At 42.6% G+C, this 18,528-nt stretch overlaps 1 protein-coding gene across 17 annotated transcripts in view; it reads right to left on the bottom strand.

The window, feature by feature from the left end:
* Positions 1-1,333, bottom strand: part of KCNMA1 (potassium calcium-activated channel subfamily M alpha 1) — a 432,171-nt gene extending 430,838 nt beyond the window's left edge. For all 17 annotated transcript variants that reach the window (XM_088526419.1, XM_088526403.1, XM_088526411.1 and 14 more), the window contains exon 1: positions 741-1,333. In XM_088526419.1, the coding sequence (XP_088382545.1) occupies positions 741-1,016 (276 nt within the window). In that variant the 5' untranslated portion in view covers positions 1,017-1,333. The remainder of the gene's footprint in view (positions 1-740) is intronic.
* Between the last annotated feature and the right edge of the window lie 17,195 nt (positions 1,334-18,528).

The raw sequence follows: 18,528 nt of genomic DNA, 5'->3' as shown, positions 1-18,528 counted from the left end.
GTCTTAACACTTTCTAACCCATTCGTCAGAACAGAAATGAGAGTCTGGATCAGACCAAGCTCTCAGCTCAGTTTGAGGGGGGCCTTTCAAACCAGTAGCCTACCTTAGTCCATGTACTACACTCCTTTCCAGAGGGTAACATGGAAATAAATAAATAAATAAATAAAGGGGGCAGAGAGGTTGTCCCAGAGATTTTGCACTTGGAAGAATTTTGTCTAAAATGTTACGTATGAATTCAGTACATTCATATACATACATACATTGAATTTACCAAAGAGAAGTCTAAGAGCGATTGTAAGGGTGCGGAACTAGCTTTGGAAAGATTTACTCCATCAAGAAGTTTACTTCTTTAATTTAGCCAAAGTTCGTCACGTCGCGGGGGCACTGACAGCTCAGCTCAGCAAACACGGCCCCCCTCCGCAGGCCGCCGTGCCCACGGCGCGCGGTGCCAGGGGTGCGCGCGGACGCGAGCCCCGGCCGGCGCGCGCCCCGCGGGGTGGCACGGAGCGCCCGGCGGCACAACTTGGTGCCCTCGCTGCGAGCACGGTGACGGCGGCGGCGTGGGGGGCACTTGGCGGCCCCGCTGCCCCTCCGGCCGTGCCACCCCCGGCGCCGTGCCAGGCCACCGGACACCAGAGCAGCCACCGGCAGCGCCTCCGGGGCTACCGCGGCAGCCTCTTGTCACCGCGGAGGGGAAGGGTCGGCAGCGAGAGGGGAGGAGGGGGGAAGAGGAGGGTTACCTTGTTTTTGACCCCACAGTGGCAGCAGACAGTCCACAGGTACTTGAGGGTCCTCCAGAGCAGGATGATAAACAGTCCCCCAAAGAAAGTGACCATGGACGAGGCGAGGAAAGCCCACCACATGCGCTGTCCGCGGCTATCGCAGGGCACCTCCATGGTCACCGGGATGATGAGCGCATCCATCTTGGGCACATTGACGGGGGCAGAGGACGAGTCTGTGTTGAGATTGTTGGCGTTGATATTGTTACTCATTCTAAGGCCGCTGCCATTTGCCATGGCTAACAGCGAGCCGGGCGCGCAGGGGCTGCCGAGAGCTCCTCCCGCCGCCAGCGCCCCCCAAGACACCCATCACCAGCCATATTGCCGCCGCGGCGCGGAGATAATAATAATAATAATAACAACGGGGGAAAAAAATAATCAAAGCAAACCAACCAAAGGGAAAGGGGGGAGGAAAAAAAAAATAGCGACGGCACCGATAGTCCCCGGGTCCCTCTCGGGAGCCCTCAAGCCGCTGGTTTCCGAGCGTCCTCCTTGCACGGCGAAAATAATAGCGGTTTAAAAAAAATAATAAAAATACTAATCAGAGGGCAGTGCCCTGCGCGAGCTCCCTCCCCTGCCCCCCCGCACACGCGGCGCCCACCCCGCCCACCCCCCGAAAAAGCATCCGCCAGCACCGGCGCCGCAAGCCTGTGCCCCGGGGCTGCGCTCCGAGATACCCAGCGCTGCCAGCCCGGCGGCGACCGCCCAGCCTCGGCCGCCGGTCTTCCTCGAGGTGGCCTCTGCTTATTGTTATTAGTCTTTAACTTGTTATTAGCGGCACTCGGTCCCCCCCGCGCGCCCGCCGCCGCCGCCTCCGCCTCCTCCTCCTGGTCCAAGTCCAGCCCCTTCCTCTCCTCTTCCCCCCTCGGCGCTGGCAGCAGCCTCCTGCGGCTCCTAATTCATCCTCCGCCGCCCGCCGCCGCCCGCATCCTCCGCTTCACGCTCCGGCTCTGGCTCGTAGGCGCCCGCTCCCCGCCCCTCTCGGCCGCCGGGGGACGCGCTCGGGCGGCCCCGCCGCGGGGCCCGGCGCTGCCCGCGCAGGCAGGGCCCCCGCGGGGAGGCGCGCGGGTCGCCGCGCTGCCTCACGCGGCCTCGCGGCCGCCCATGCCCAGAGGGCCGCCGAGGCGCGGGGAGGGCGGCGAGGCGCTTCACAGGTAGCGGCGAGGCGGGGCCGCGCTGCGGCGCCGAGCTGCCAGTCCAACAAGTCGCGGCGGCGCGGGCGGCCCCATCCCCGCCGCGCGCCCGCACCGGAGCCTCTCCGCAGGCGCGCGGGGCGGGCGCGGGGCCGGCGCGGCCGATGTCATGACGCAGCGGAGAGCGCGCGGCGGCCCCCCCGGCAGCGGCGCGTGGCCCCCGCCCGCCGCGACATGGCGGGCGGCTCGGCGGGGCCGGCCCGGCGCTCGCTTGAGCTGCAGCAGCAGGTGGCGGCGGCGCCGGGAGCGCGCGGCGGATGTCGGGGCGCCATGGCGGGCCCGCCCGCGGCGGGGGGCTCGCGCCGGGCGGGCGGGGAAGCGCCGAGCAGCATCCCCAGAGCCTCCCCCGAGCGGACCCTCGGAATATAAACGGCAGTTTAAAACCACAGGCTGAGAGGGGAAGGGGGGGACCCGGGCAGAAAATTCGTACACTTGTCTCCTTGTCTCCCGTGCCAGGCGGGAGGGAAAGCAGGGTAGCGGGGATCCATGGAGAAAATCTGAATAGTCATCTCCTGCTCTTTCCCCATTGCGACTGAAACTGAGAATATACGTACACACGCACGCGCGCGCACACATTAATCTTGATCCGCACATGCTCTGCTAACCCTGTGGTCTGCACAGGCTGTTACGCAGATCCTCTTGTCATCTCTCCAAGGGTAAAATCCCACAGCCTCCATGTGCGCGACACCTCCTCCCTCCTCAGAGAGCCACGCTTGAGAGAGCCTTTCTTAACCTGTGGCAGCAGCATTTCTGTCCCTGCACCTGGCCCAGGCTCTGGGCTTTTCACCTGAGCGCTGGGAGTCAGCTTTTTGGGAGCTGTCTAGCTCTTGTGTGGTGTCATTTGTCTGCATCTGTGAGCGCATCCTGGTGTCTCCCCACAGCCTGTCAAGAGGCTTCCTTGTCAGGAACCGATTAGCAGAGGCCTCTGAAGGGAGATGGCATCAGACAAGAGTGCCGAGTGAGAAAACACGGCGTTACAGTATCCCCGAGGAAAGCTGATAGTCCGTTACACAATGCCCGAAGGAAGTGGCTCCCACGAGGCTCCTGCGCGAGGGCGGCCGAGTGGAGGATTTTTTGATGCACAAAACGAGTTGGGCTGAGATAAGCTGCCTGCCACAACCACCATCTGCAGCATCGGGCCATGGAGCCATGGCACACAGCCTGCCCACAACCCGCCAGGCCCAGCCTGGCGCTGCCCTCGCGCACCGGGGTCCGGGGCTGCGGGTGGAAGAGCCTTGGCTTGGTGCTGCACTTACCCGAGGATCCTTTCGTCCATCAATGAGCCTCCAAAGGGAGGCAGAGGCAGGGGTAATGCACAGCCATGCCCTGCACAGCCCCGTTGCCTTCACAGCAAACAAGGTGTTCCAGCTACGTTTCCTGGAGCAATATATTCTGAGCAAACACAAAACTTAAGAAAGATTAGTTGTTCTATTTGATATTTCAACACAAGAGCTCAAAATGTACTTATTTAATTGAATAATATTTACAAAACATAATGAATGATGTCTTTAGCTGTGTTTTTCCTGTTGCTAGCATATAACATAGTGTGGGAGATAATCATGCCAACCTGACATAAATCTGGATGGTTTTGCCATTAAAATACTGCTTTCTGGATCTAAGAAATATCTCCTCTTTATGTAAAACAGTTCCCTCTTGTGGATATTCTGTGTACAGTGTCACAGACAAGGTATTTGAAATATTCATCAAACCGGTACCTTGGCAATTAAAAACCAAAAAAAAAAACAAAAACCAAAAAAACCTCAAGCATGCAAGACAATCCTGCTTTTAGTTCTTAAAGATGCAAGTAGGGGAAAATGAACTATTGCATTTAAACAGATATAATTTAGCCATAAAACTATTCAGTATCAATAACATTTCTTTTTAATTAAGTGCAATAAACCCAGCAAAGCTAAAGCACGGTTGCATAACTGCACCTCTATGAGCCAACCAGAAACCGGGATAGTTTTATATCTTGCTTGTATGGTGAAAATCTGTTTCATATTCCAGGGGAAAAAAATAAAAGCAAAGATTAAAAAAAGAAATCATATAGTATATAAAAAAAAGATGATGATAATAGGTAAAACAGTAAGGGTTTCTCTCTGTCCCAGAACTCAGTACTGCAGGGGGAAGGACAAAGAAACTTCTTAGGAGACGACATTTTTGAGTTAAACTAAGGAGATCGAACTAAGTGTCATAACTAATGAGACAATATTGTACCAGGGATTAATTTGGCCTCATGCTTTAGAAAAATCATGAATGGAGCAACAGTACAAGATACACATTCTTGGATATTGATTACATTATACAAAGAGTAGGGGTTTTTTTTTCCTTAAAAAAATTTAATGTGAAAAAAGTGCAACTCTCCTGTTTTGCCAAAAGGCTTCTGGTCTAATAGAGTCTGTGGAAATGACGGGAAATCATTTATTGTTTTTATGTTATTATCTCGAGGGCAGTACTCTAAAGGGCTCTGAAAGAATCCAACACACCATAAACTTGACTGCCACAACTTGTTTATGTAATGGTTATATTTAAAACCTTCCTGTGTGATTAAAGGTAGAGAATAAATGTTGAACGATCAGCTTAAAATAAGGCTTGTAGGTAAATAAATACTCATCCAAGGTAATATGTCCAAGTTTGAACAAATAGGTATGAATTTAGTCTGCCCAATGCAAGACTTCTGGTTGCTACTTGAATGTGTGGTTTTCTTACTTTATGTGGTAGCATAAATAATTACTATTTTGGCCATCAGTGTCTCTGTTTTTGTTGTCACAGTGGGACGTGCTGTTGGATTTAGAGAACGTCAGTAGCTACGGCAGAGAAAGACCTCATACACAGAAGTACAATAAATAGAAGTTATTTACTAGCTAATTGGCTAGATCTGCTGAGGTCATTGAGGCATTTGTTCTTGTCTTCAAATGAGGCAGGCACAAAATCAACCAGACTTTACGTATAATCACGTCTTGCATAATTAAGACTGAGCCAGGCTTTTAATGCTATTTCTTTCCTCCAGCACTTACCTTTCCTTGTTTTTACTAGTAGAAGGACAAAAATAGCACATTTACAATGACTAGATAGCTATAGGAACAAAAACTTGTCATTAAATAAGTCTGTGAGGGTTTTTTTTTTCCTTAATGCCAAGTGTTTCCTCTCTGAGACACTGGCAAAGATAACCTGCTGATGTAAAACCCACATAAGCCTGGATCTGCTGTCCTTGTCCTAAAGACTCTATAGGGGAAATAGTCACTTATGAAAAGGGTAATAGTAGTGTCTATATAAAACTAGCACATCTGCTTATAGTCATATGTATTTGCATATGATGGACAATTGTCTGCTGCTTTTGTTTCTTCCACAGATTTACGCAAACCATTTCAGTTCATATTAATGGAAAATCTTGCTTGCCTTATTTTGCACATATCCAATCCTGGTTCAAAGATTGAAATACATATTTAGCATGATAATATATTACTGTCTCTAATAGCTTTTTATCAAAGCACTTTGCAAATACGAATAAACTCAGCTTCGTCGCATCTCTGTAACAGCATACATGAGCACTATTCTTGGCAGTCAGATTACATAACAATTGCCTTGAATTAGTTAAAACTTCAGTATTGAAATCTATTTTGGCACTTAACCCGGGCAGAATCCTCCTGCTGGCAGGACAAAGACATATGTCAGCAGAATGCTTTAATGGATCACCCCGTCACTCAGGGTGCTCAGCTCCAGAACGCTGCCGCTCAATCCAGCTAAATATAAAACAATCGCCCTGTACATATTAATCCATACAGTACCAAGAGCGAGGAAATGCAAATTGGTATTTGCAGACATGGAACGTTTTTCTTTAGGTACTTTTTTTTTTTTTTTCATGAGGGGCCTTCTTAAATGATTTTTTTTTTCTTCACTAGTTGCATTCTATAGAAAGAGTATTCTTATAGGACAAAATACTTACATAAACATTCTTGTTTGCACTTCATACAAAGTGGCCCAAACCATGCAGTATTTGTTAGGCATGCCTATAGGATTACTAGGCATACTTACTGGAAAAAGAGTATGGTCTAGGCATTAATGGAGTGTTAAGAAGACTCAGCTAGCACCTGGAAAAGATGACATGAGAAATGATGGCTTCAGAAGCAATATTAATTTGGCCATATTATACAATCTGAAGTCTGTAAGTGCATTTAATAAATATCAATCCATATATTTTGAAAGCACTCCTGACTCCTCAAAACCAAAACCTGATTATTAGTGTTTGCACTAATGATTTTTCCATCCAGTCAGAGATTCTGCCACAGGGGAGCAGAAAGATTTCAGGAGGCTTTCTGTTTGAAAGATCATTAAGTACATGGGTCTGCTTTGATTTTTCATAGCTTCTGCACTGTGAGGAAAGAAAGATGGAGGTGAAGAAAGTAGAAAACAGAGGAAGGACTGTGATTCACCCCTTTTTCACTCCTGCGGCTAGGGAAAACAGACTGGTTCCAGCAACCTAAGTAATGTGTGCCTCACGGAATGTTAGGAAATTCAAATGTGACTATCGAGTTTGCCTGAGGGAAACTTATTCTTGGCTTCAAAAAAATAGTCTGTATAACCTGGTGTATGTGAGCAAGCATTGCAGACTGAGGCTTAAGACTCCAAGCATCCTGAGCTATGGGGAGGGAGGAGAGCTGTGCAGTTCCATTTTCTGTTGTGACAGAGGATGGAGAAGTAGCAGCCACTGTTCAAACACAAGATGTGAGCTAATTGTACAACAACACAGATAAAGGCCATACTTCGACAGTGGTATTTCCATTGTGACTAACACTACAAGCTACAAATAAAGAATACGAGAACTACAGCTGTAGTGATAACAAAGACTTTTTTAATGTAATTAACTACCAGGTCTAAGTGTTTTTTGTATTGCCTTTTAATATGTGCCGCTCACTTTATTTGGTATCTTGCATACTAGGAACAAGTGAGTCAGTAGCTTTCCCTCTTTCTTTCTAAGAAATATTTGGCTTTGACTCTAGATGCTTCAAAGACATGACTAAAAGGGAGTGGAGGAAAAAGAAGCGTCACCTGAACCTACAATTTATTCACAGATGCCTGTTTGGGTTGGGCAAATCTCTTCCAAGTCCATCAACCAACGTTGCCACGCGGATCTCACACACATACAATGTTCTCTGCACCAGAGCCCCTGCAATGGAAACGTGGCCCATGGTTCCTGACATGAGCTGCCAAAGTTCACATACTACAGGGTCCTGAAGCCTCTAGCCTGCAGTTTTAAGAAAAAACTTTGGAAATGAAGTAACACTATCAGGACTGTACTGCTGCCCTACTTCCATTAGGCTAATGGTAATTTTCATCAGAAACATTTTGTTTGTTTTTATAAAAGTCAGCGACATTTTGAAAAACAAAGAAAAATGCAAAGAAATATATGTACTAAAAACATCCACTGGGAGAAAAAAAAATCAAACAGCTCTGAACACTAGCTAATTTCATGTCTACCAGGTATAAATCTGCTTAACTCTGGAAAATCAGACATCAGGCACACTGAAAGCATGCAGGAGAAACCACCTGTTTACACATAGCCACTCCTCTTTTTTTTTTTTTCTTTTTTCTCTTTCTTCCTAGCTTGTCATGACACTTACACTTTGCTCTCCTCAGAATATTTCACATTAGGGAATTAGTGTTTATTTTGAGAATAGCCTCAACATAATGTCAGGAAGAATGCTATCTGCTTTTGCTTATTTATTTCTAATGCCTGTATGGAACAGCATAGATGAAAGTATATGCAACTAAAAATAAATGAGGACAGGACTACTTTCATTACGGAGCATGAGTGCATACAGTAAGTTTTGAAATGCTGAATTCACAACATAATCAGAAGAGGCTGTTGCTCATCCCACTACAGAAACATGCATCCACCCGAGTTCCTCCAGAAGGAGGAGATAAGGTGCAGTTATTGCTCCATCCTGCAAAACCCAGAGCATTCTTGCTTTGATCCAGCAAAGCGTTTAAGCAGGTGTCTAATTTTGTGCCCAAGTAATCTCATAGAATTCTGTGACCAAGTCACATGTTTAAAATTAAGCATGTGTTTTAGGCCCAGGGTGACAAGGCTCAGCACCTTGTATGATTAAGTGACTAGTAAGCTGAAGAGGTTGTGTAGGAGTCATGTCCTTAATTGCTTGCTGACTTCATCAGTGCTTATATCTAACTGAAGCTGTATTTGCTAGTATGCAATATAAAGGTGACCTTTAATTGCAAAATGATTATAGCTTTAGATCTCACTTTCCTATTTAGAACTATATGTTCTTCAGTTTTAAAAAAAGAATTAGGAGGCAGATTAAAAACAGTATTTTGATCATAATTTTGTACTTCCTGGAATGTGCAATAAGATGAAATACCCAATTTAGGTGTCAGAATTTTGGAAGGATCACTGATTATATTACATCATTTTGTACTCCTGATAAGAGATGAAATACTGGAATACTATAATAATGTATTGCCATTTTTCTCATTGATAGCTCCAACTATGTCCTCTCTCGAGTCAAGTGTGCTGCCAAGGATCACATACGTATCCCTCGTCACAGATACGTGACAGTGACAGAGCTCTGCTAATGCAGCAGTCTTATACATGCAGTTTGAAGCCCGCAGCAGTCTATAAAATGAAACACCCTCAGGCTGAATTCAATCTAAGTGAAGTCTAGTCCAAAGGAGACGGCTGCCTTAGAAAGGCAGTATTTCCCAGCGGAGCTTATAGATTTTTCTACCCCAAATTCATTGGAGTGTTGGGATATTCAATCACAGCTAACGAAGTGAAATTGCAGTTGTGACCTTCAGCCGCAGCTTCTGGGCAGTATGATAAAGATGGCATGATGCTTTATTGACTGAAGAGCCTCGTATGCTGCACCTACTGACATACATGGCTTTAATTTAATCGGGTCTGTAGGTAGATGTTCATTTCTGTGCCCTGACACAAGCTAACTGTAATTCAACCTACAGTCAGAACTTGCTTTAGACGAAGTATTTGGCAAGAGGCCTCACTCCTGCGCTATACGGTGGGCACAGTTTAGTGTTCTAATGTAGCTGGCTGTCGCTGGCACCAGTGAACGATACCTGTGGGTACCTAATAATGGTTTACATTGCATATTTCATAATACGTAGACACAGGCTGATCTGTAATAGACGTAGCAATATCTTTGCATCCAGCTTCCTACACAGTCACAGGTGGACATCTTGCAGATATTTTAAAAAAATTAATTAGCATGCAGTTTTAGGCAATGGAATACAAAATTCTGTTTAAATATTAATATTAATCACATATTAATCACAAACCTTATGCCTAACCACCACTGCAGTCTAGTCTTATTTAAACTCCCCCAAAATATTCTCATGTTTACTACATGGTCTCACACAACAGGTTTTCCCAGGGCCTCCTTTATTAGAAAGAAGTTCACTGCCATAGAGAGATTGGAGATTATTGCTCACCTAACCTCAGAATAAGAAAACTAAATATTACTGTATATTACCAGCTATGGTTTTAAATTTTTGCATGGTTCTTTTTGTTACAAATTTCACAGTACTTGGATCATGATCTCTGCATTATAAATTTTGCCCATAGCTAAACATTTACTACAAAATATTACCTAGTATCATGAATATTAATAAACTTTTCATCAAGACTTCTTTTTTCCTTGAAATTTCCACAGTGGGGTATTTCACAGTGTTTCCTTTTTGTATCAAAAAAATTAACCTAGAATTTTTTTAAATTCTAGAAGCTTCTGAAACTCTCCAAGCATCTATGTCCCTTAGCATCAAGATGGGTGAAATGCAAAGGTGCATAGGGAGCTTGCTATTCACATATGAAAATACAACATTGGAGCTATCATTCCATTTTATGATATGGAGTCATCACTATTTCAGTAGTCCTAGCACAGTCCTAGAGCAGTCCTAGTGGTCAGATATTCATTCCCAAGGAACAAGAACAAGGAAATTGAAATTAGAATTCCAGGATTGTTTATACACACTCCTATGGATTATAGGCAAAACAGGTTTATCAATGACTTACTTCCGTAGAACTACGCTCACTTTTCTTATCTAAAAAACAACTTATAAAACACTTTTTCTTTTGTTTGAGGAATGATTCAGCTATTCAGTGACAGGTCATCATGAGCAAATTATTTACCGACTGCAGCAAAGCAATAGGTCAATGAAAGTCTGTCAAGGGCAGGTTAGCATTAAGACAAATAAATACTGTTTTAGTAGACAATGTTTAGACAATACACTTTTGTTCATTGTACATCAGTTTAGTACCATTTCAGTGAAAGGCACTGCCAGTTAATTGGTGATAGGTTTAACCAGCTTTCCATCATTATCAAGAAGTGGAAGACATGACCTAGATTATGTTAAACAACACAAATTTATAGTAAAAAACAAGTCAGCAATGCACCCTGAAGACTTTCACTCTCTCCCTAAGCCCAAGCAGCCGGCAAGGCTCAGCAGTTTGACTTCCCATCGGGGGCAATCGCAACGCAACATCTCTCGTAGTTAGGTTGTTTGATGTCTGTGGTTTTTACTGGTCTCTGAACAACATGAAGGTGGACCCCTCTTTTAGAAAATGTAATCAAAACACTGTTGCTTTGCATTTACACTTTCTCTGAGAGCTAGCACTGCAGAGTGAGGTTTCCTGCTGCTTCCTACCATCCCTTCACAGGACATCAAAGCAAGGCAGCAACTGTAACGGCTTTCTTCAAAGCATTGAAATGGCTCAGATTTCCAGAGCAGGAACCTGTAGATTTTGCTAAATCACCAGTGACTGACATGATAATAGCATAAATTCATATCATGAATTATATTGATGTGATACTATATGAATCTATATGATGGAACTGAGCAATTAGAGTTGTATGGGTTTAAAATGTGACTGAAATTAGCATTTGGGAACTGGATCCCAAAAAGAAGTTCAAAGTCATATGATTTTATTTTTTTTCATTATCAGTTCTTTCAGCTTTTGACCAGTATCTTCATTACCTTCAAGTACTCTAGCTGAGATATTTTGTTCTGATGCGGTTTCCTGGCAGCACAGCACTATAGCACCTTTAAACACTATTCTGAAATACACAAACATTTTTAACTATGTAGGAAGAACAGAAGCCTTATTATCCAGTGTGGGAGGGAATTTGGATCTGTATGTTCTTGCAGCAAGAATATGTTATAGGATTCAAAGTAAATCTTTTTCAGTATGTCAGGCCTTCTCGGAAATACAGTAAGACAAAGGTAAAGTAAGGCAAATAGCAACCACTGGCTCTTCCAAAATAGGCAGTTGTTGCCAGAGAGGACTTGACAGTTGGTTATGCAATATGTGAAGTTTTTCCAGCCTCTTACCAAAAGCTTAGACAAGGACCCTCATCTTTGCACAGTCAGCACCAAGGAAAGGATGACACATTTCAGTCTCCAAGCGCCCTTTTAAAAATCTGCACTGACAAAAAAGTCAGTCTGGATTGTGAACCCTGAGATGGCTACGTAGATGTACATATTCAGAAGAAGTCATTAATGCTTCTTAAATACACTGGTGCTATTGCACTTATGCTGACCCTGCTAGTACAGGGGATGCAAATCAAAGGGAATCTGTAGTTATCTCGCATTGGTCACTAAACAGCCAGAACACAGATTTGAAACTCCCAGGCTGTATTTTTGCTTCACCTGGACCAGAATAAAGAGTCTGGAGAAGTAAAGTGCCCTTTTTCCTGCTACACACCTCAGCACTGACTCAAAAACTCATCCATTCGAGACAGGTGAATGATGATCCTTCATATCAAACCTGGTATCCAGAGATACACACAGCTCTTCTCACCATAGCAGGGATAAGCCCTGCTTATCCTGTCTCCTGACCACATTCTTGCCTGGAATAGCAGTATGTTGTAGTATTAGAGGGCATTTTATGGTCAAAAAGTTAAAGTTCTCAAACTTTTAAACATTATTGATCTGGATGGAACGAGAACTGATTTACAATGATTAGGTGATTCAGCAGATATCTTACAAGTAATGCAGAAATGCTCCTTTAACATTATTACTGGGTCATTCACTTGTGTTGTTGGCAGAAAATGCTAAAAGCAAAAGTATAGGTCCAACCTTTTCAGGTGTTTATCTTTTCCTAAAAATAAAATAAATAAATCATCTCTAACAAATTTGGAATCAGCCATTTTGAAGCAGGGGCTATCACCTCTTCAGCTTTCTCCAAGGAGCTGCAATAAGCCAAGGGCCATCCCACTTGTTCGGGCTAATACCAGATTTAAGGAGATGCTAAGGACTCAGCTGTTTAGTATTTGGACAATCAGATGAGATTTGCTTTACTTCCTTCAGTTGCCTCCAACTTGTTCAAAACCTCCCTGTTTATGTGATTCTCACCTCAGACTTATGCTTCTGCAGTAGACAAACATCTTTTCTGATCATTCTACTCTTACTTATAATAATAATAATAAAAAAATCCTAGTTCCATAGATTGCTAAACCCTCCTAGATGAAGGATGAGATCCTTATGAATTCAAGCTACTGAAGATAAAATTGCTCTTCTAGCAAGGAAAAATTGTTGGGTGCTTCTATAAGACTTGGCCTCCTTGGCTTGGCCATACCGAGCCTCAGTACACCAGGCAACATCCAAACTGAGGTTAAACAATGCAGAAGAGACAAAAGAATATTCCAGTTCAAGATAATTTTTTCCCTAACATGAAAAACTGTTTATGAAGGAAATGAGTGGTCCAGCAATAGATTTAGTTATATCCAGATTTCTTTTCCATTAGTGGTTTGCATTTAAAATGGCTTCATATTAAACTTAGATGTGTTGCATATGGGTCAATGCATGCAAGCGTCCTGCTACACTGTCCTTGCAGTGCCCAGTCTCATATGCAATGTGTGCCTGTTCTTTAAAACTGGAGAGAGGCATTTGAATCTCTCCTAAAGCAGGCAATGAAACTATTACTAGAAAGTACTACAGATGGCTGACTAATTGAACCACGGAAAACATTATCACACCATTTCTCAATTTAGAGCTCATTATTCATTTGAGTTCAGTCTCATTTCATTACTGTTATAGTTCCATACAGAATTAAAGTGTACGCACCTGCATATGGTTATTTTATGATCGTTACTGAACTTAGCCCTCATTTCCAGCCAGTCCTCCTGTACTCCTGAAAACCTGCTTTTGCTTTTATTTGTTTATTTTCCAATGGTTTGAGATTGTAGCTTTCTGCTTGAAGCAGGAGCCGTAAAGCCAGGACTTGCACGTGACCTTGGCTCTGTCACCTTGGGCACGTCACATGCCCTCCGTGGGTTTCGTGTTTACCTCCGAGTAAAGGGTGTTGTGGGGGTCAGTATTTCCAAAGCGCTTTTAGGACTTCAGATGAAAGGCACTGTGGAAGCTCGAAGCACTAATTATTAATAGCACATACGTATCTTTCCTGTTTACATCTCAGGCATCCAGCATGGAGATTTTTATTTATACAAAGCTGAGTGTCTTCTCCAATCAAACAGACCAAGGCAGCTACTTATTTAAAGTCCTTTTGCACTAGATTAGCTGAATGCCTGAGAGAATGATACTAGGTCACCTTCTTAAAATGGCCTGAATACCAGCAGAAGATTAAGAAATAGTGGGAATGGCTATATTCTGTTACACTGAAAGTGCTACAAGCAAAGTGTACATCAGCAAAGTGACATTCAGTGGGAGATTGAATTGCATTATGATAAACTAAAAATGGCAGAGAGACTCAGGCCTCTGGAATAGTAACTCTCCAAGATTTTCCGTTTTGATAACGAGTTGATTGACAGGGGGCTACAATGAGAAAAGAGCTATGACTTTAAGATATGAAAAAAGCTGACAATGTAATCTTAACATAGTTTCAACGTGACTGCAGTGGAGTCACCATTTGCAGCTGGGATGTTTTTCTATGAATCCCAAATCATTGTTTGGAGAAAAAAAAAAAATCTAATCCTTGACTTTTCCCAGTACAGCAGCTGTAACCAAATACCCATAACACCCAAATCATACGTGATGCAGGATCACAAGCTACCTTTCATCTGGTTAGGATCCTTACAGTGTCAGCCTATAATTAACTGTTGGTAGGACTTGCTTTAAAAAAAGTGTGTGTTGAAACATAGCTGGAAATTCCAAGGTTCTAAAGAACTTAATACTTTCCATTTATTCAGCTTGTCTTTCACCCTGAAGTATCTTAATGCAGAACTTGACTGTGTGGGTGACTTTAATAGCCTTTATGTAAACATGCCTCAGAGAGCAAAGTCTTGTATATTGCATTATTATAGGTGAAACAAGGAGAGGAATAGAAAAGCCTGCAAGTATTCACAGCCACAGAAAAGTATCAATTGGGAAACAACATGGGACCGCACAGGCCAAACATAGGCTAAAGAGACAAAAAAATTGCTGACTTTTTAACCAACATGTTTGTAAGGCTACTTACTTTTCCACGTTTTTGGATGGTTTCCCATGTGAACCAAAACATTTACAAAGCGCAATCTCAAGGGTTTCTCCAATCAAGGTTAAGTACCAGTTTCTTGATACTGACACATTTTATGTGAGTAATAGATCTAATTGATATAGCCCAAGTGATATTAGTGGAATTTTAGGCAGGAGAAAATGTACCCCTTATAATACATTTCTAATTTGTCCATGTACATATTTTAGAAGAATTTTAATAGAAGTCATGAGAGCAATTAAAGTTTCACTTGTTCTCAATATATGAGCATAGGGATGTTGTAGGCCTATGAAAAAGAGTCACTATGCAAAATATCATTTCCCTCATTGAGCCAAGGAGGTATTAAATTTACCAGTGGACCTCAAAAGGAACTGATGCTACAGTGGGCGGTAAGTGGGCAGTAAATGCAGTTATGAATGGCATGATCTTTTAAATAATTTTATAGCATTACATGTTTATTACAAGTATCTACTGAATGTGACTCAATGCCAAATATTAAACACGGTCTCAAGACTTTCTAAAATACACTCCTCATATACAGGTTTGTTGTGAGGTTTCTCAGTACTACTGGATCGGTAAACTATGCAATATTTCATTATACTTTATATTTTCTACACTTACATTACGAAAGGCCTTTCTATTTTTATAGCCATATTCCGCAATTGTCTATTTTGCCAGATTTCAATTGTAAACAGTGTTCTGTCTATGGAATAAATGGAAAAAAAACACATATTTTGGTTAAATAATCAGGAAACTCAGTGACTATATACATGAAATAAGAATTATATAATACATTAAAGCCTGTGTGCCAATTTAAGCTACATAGCAAAATGACAAGGAAAGAAGCTGAACAGAAGAGCACAATTTTCTCTATTACATCTAACATATTTTTATGGGCATTTTGCATGCTTAGCTTGCTTTCTTTTTCTTTTTTTTCTTTTTTTTTTTTTAAGCCTCAGTATGTTGCAATCTTACCATAATACAGAATCAATTTCCAGCATTATATTTCACAATGAATGACATCCTTTTTTTAATTTGGCTTTTGTGAAAAAAGGTGAAAGGTGAATATAAACTTACTGAGGTCCAGTATCAACAGAGAAACAGAAAGACTGTTCTCCAGGCATAGTAACTTCCCATTGAAAAGTCAGAGACTGCTGCAAATCAGATCACAGTGGTCTACAGCAATCCTGCCACTGGATAGGACTCTTCAGCAGAAAACATACGTGGACAAAGGTACAAACTGCATCAGCAGGAACAGCTGGGTGAAATAAGATTTAACTGCTTATTGGAAGCAGATGGTGGGCCATTAGAAATAGTCTAAAGCTGCCCTGGAGGAGCTGAAGCAAGCTTGAGAGCTACTACAGCAGGCAGGAGCTGAAAGCATTACTGTCCAGACTTTGCAGGACGAACATGTTGAGGTGTTCATTCTGAATGCCTCCCTACCTCTGTTATAAATTTTAAGGGCCATGAGCAGAGGAGAAAGATGCAGATTATAGAAGCAGATGGAGAGTCAGTGAGGCATAAAAATACAGGTGCTAGGTGAACAGATGGAATGAGAGAAAAAGCAAAGGAAGAGTGCTAAGTCTGAGTGCAGTAGACTCTGCCTGTCTCTGGATGCACAAAATTCTGCAGGTGTATAGCAATTCAGCCTTGGAAGCGGATTCAGAAATGAATTGCATTTCTTGTCTATTTAGACAGCTCACTATGGATGCTAATTTTCTACCCTCCCTCGTGCACATTAAAACAACTTGACTTGTCCTTGTATACACCTAACTGCCAGAGTTTTCAACAGTTAGCTAGTGATAGGTTTTAACTAAATCAGCTTCAATAACTAGGAGCCCTTACCTCCTTAATGGCCTGGCATTGCTTTTTCTCCAACTACAGACCATGTTAATTTAAAGGCAATTGTTATCAAATAAAATGGCAAAGCTGCAATGCTCTTGCTGTCAGTCCATCTTCAGGGGACTGCCCCCTCTCCTTTTCCCAGCCAGGTTATGGCTTTCACTGCCCCAAGCCATCCAATAAACTTGCACTGCATTCAGCAAGTGCCAAAGCCAAACACGACCTTTCAATGACACAGCAGAGAGCAATCTCTCTGTCTCATGTTAATTAAATCAATTTCCCTTTATAATAAAAGGACAAAAGATGGCTTTTATATATCCCCAAAAGAGTTGTTCTACTACTTGAAAAATGGTGGAATAATTCAAATTTGGAGTAGGTTTTCTCTCCTCCTTTGCTGATCCAGCACAGCAAAATGTCCTATTGAAGGACACTGTTCTGTAGCAGAGTTGGCTCTGTGAAGCCTGCAAAGTCTGGCTCAAGAGGAGTCATCACTGGTCTCAATCTGGGGTCATGAACCAACTCGACTGGGAAGCTTGTGACGGACAAATGCCATAGTTATACCCATCATGTCCATGCTTAGTTTAGGAGGCAGCCTGTCAGCAGGAGCTGAACTCCTCGTTGAGGCCTTCAATATCTGAGAGCCAGTTCTGGGATTAATGGTTCAGCTCTGATTAAAATGCACACTTGCCTGCCATCCTGAGAGGTTGCTTTTGAAATATCCCATTTGGAGAAATTTACACTTGAAAGCGAGGCATGGCATCTTCTACCATTTGTCATTATGCTCTCTTCCATTAACTTCAGAAAATTAGGACTTAGTATTCCGGGCATTACATGCTGAATATCATTGATGACAAAGCTCGTAAATTCTCTTTTCTTGAAGAGAGTATCAGGTTCTTTCCTACAGCAGCATGTCTATTTGAAAAATAGCATTGCTAGGAAAGATTATTTCTTTTTCTTATGTCTTTTTCTTATTAAATCACACAAGTTAGGAGGCAAAGTATCTATTAGGTTATCTATTCTACCCTCTTGCAAGAGCAAGACTGCTCCCTTCCACACATTTTGCAAGAAAAGCTTTGAAGCACATTTGTGCTTTGGTTTTTGGGAGGCATCCTCTGTTTCAGGTTCCATTTGGAAAGACTGCTCCCTGAGCTCCAGAGACTCTAGCATCTGGGTTAAGGCCGCTCTCAGGACCAGGACCCACCACCTGTGCCTTCAAATTCCACAGTCTTCTCCACAGCAACACTTCCATGCAAACCCTGGATACCACCCTAAGCACCCTAAACATTAACACATTGAACAACGTCAAAGCTCATGTATTTATTCACTCTTTTCTGGTGGGTGACCAGAATGAACAGGGACACACACAAATGCAACAGAAAATACTGAGATTCCAAAGTTTTCTCATGGTCCCCACCATATGCATTTTCCACACGCTGACCAGGTCACTCCAGCCCTTGGTTTGGCCTTGAATTCTTTAGCTATCTCAGGGCCCACCACTGATGCACATCAGTGTTTCGTCATAAAATCTGAGTGATACCACAAAGGTCTGCCAGCTGGCAGAGGAACAAAGTTGAACGCTTATTAGATTTTGAATGGAGGATGCAATAGACTATTATTTTAGTAGATTTATGCAAGTCATGTAGACCTACTACAATAAGATGTCTCATAAACGTTCAGCTTTGGGAGCAGTGCAGGGTAACTCACACATTAAGCAGATTAAAAACAAATAGAAAGTGGCAAAAGACAACAGCAGCCATTAAAGGAAGGATCACAAGATCTGTTGGACAGAGTAAATGCTCTTAATGTGGAATCACTCTTGCACAAAATTGAACATTTGAGCCTGCTGCAGTGATATTCAGAGCATTAGGGAGAAGAAAGCTGTTACTGAATAACCTGAGAACCCAGTGAATAATTCAATGCAAGCAACTACCAGGACCACAGAGAATTCCCATACTAAAAAATCCTCTCAAATAAAATATCTGGAAAACTTTTATATACTGGGAAAAAAAAAAAAGTCATGACAATATGACAATCTACACTATTATTATTTTTACAGTTGCAAAAAAATAAAATGCTTTGTTTGGCTAAGGTATTTAAAGGAATTTTAGGTTATTCTTTGACCTACACAGCACATGGAAGAGCTGAAATCTTAGAGAAAAAATGGTTTTCAGTATAAACCCAGTTATCAAAAAAGGCCTGCAAATAAAAGATTTTACCATCTAAGTATTTTTAATTGTTTTTTTTTTTATTTTGTCTG

The sequence above is a fragment of the Tinamus guttatus genome, unplaced genomic scaffold, assembly GCF_059628265.1.
Source record: "Tinamus guttatus ecotype Peru unplaced genomic scaffold, ASM5962826v1 Tinamus_guttatus_pri_ptg000246l, whole genome shotgun sequence".
Taxonomy (NCBI): Eukaryota; Metazoa; Chordata; class Aves; order Tinamiformes; family Tinamidae; genus Tinamus; species Tinamus guttatus.
This window is presented reverse-complemented; position numbering and strand designations above follow the sequence as displayed.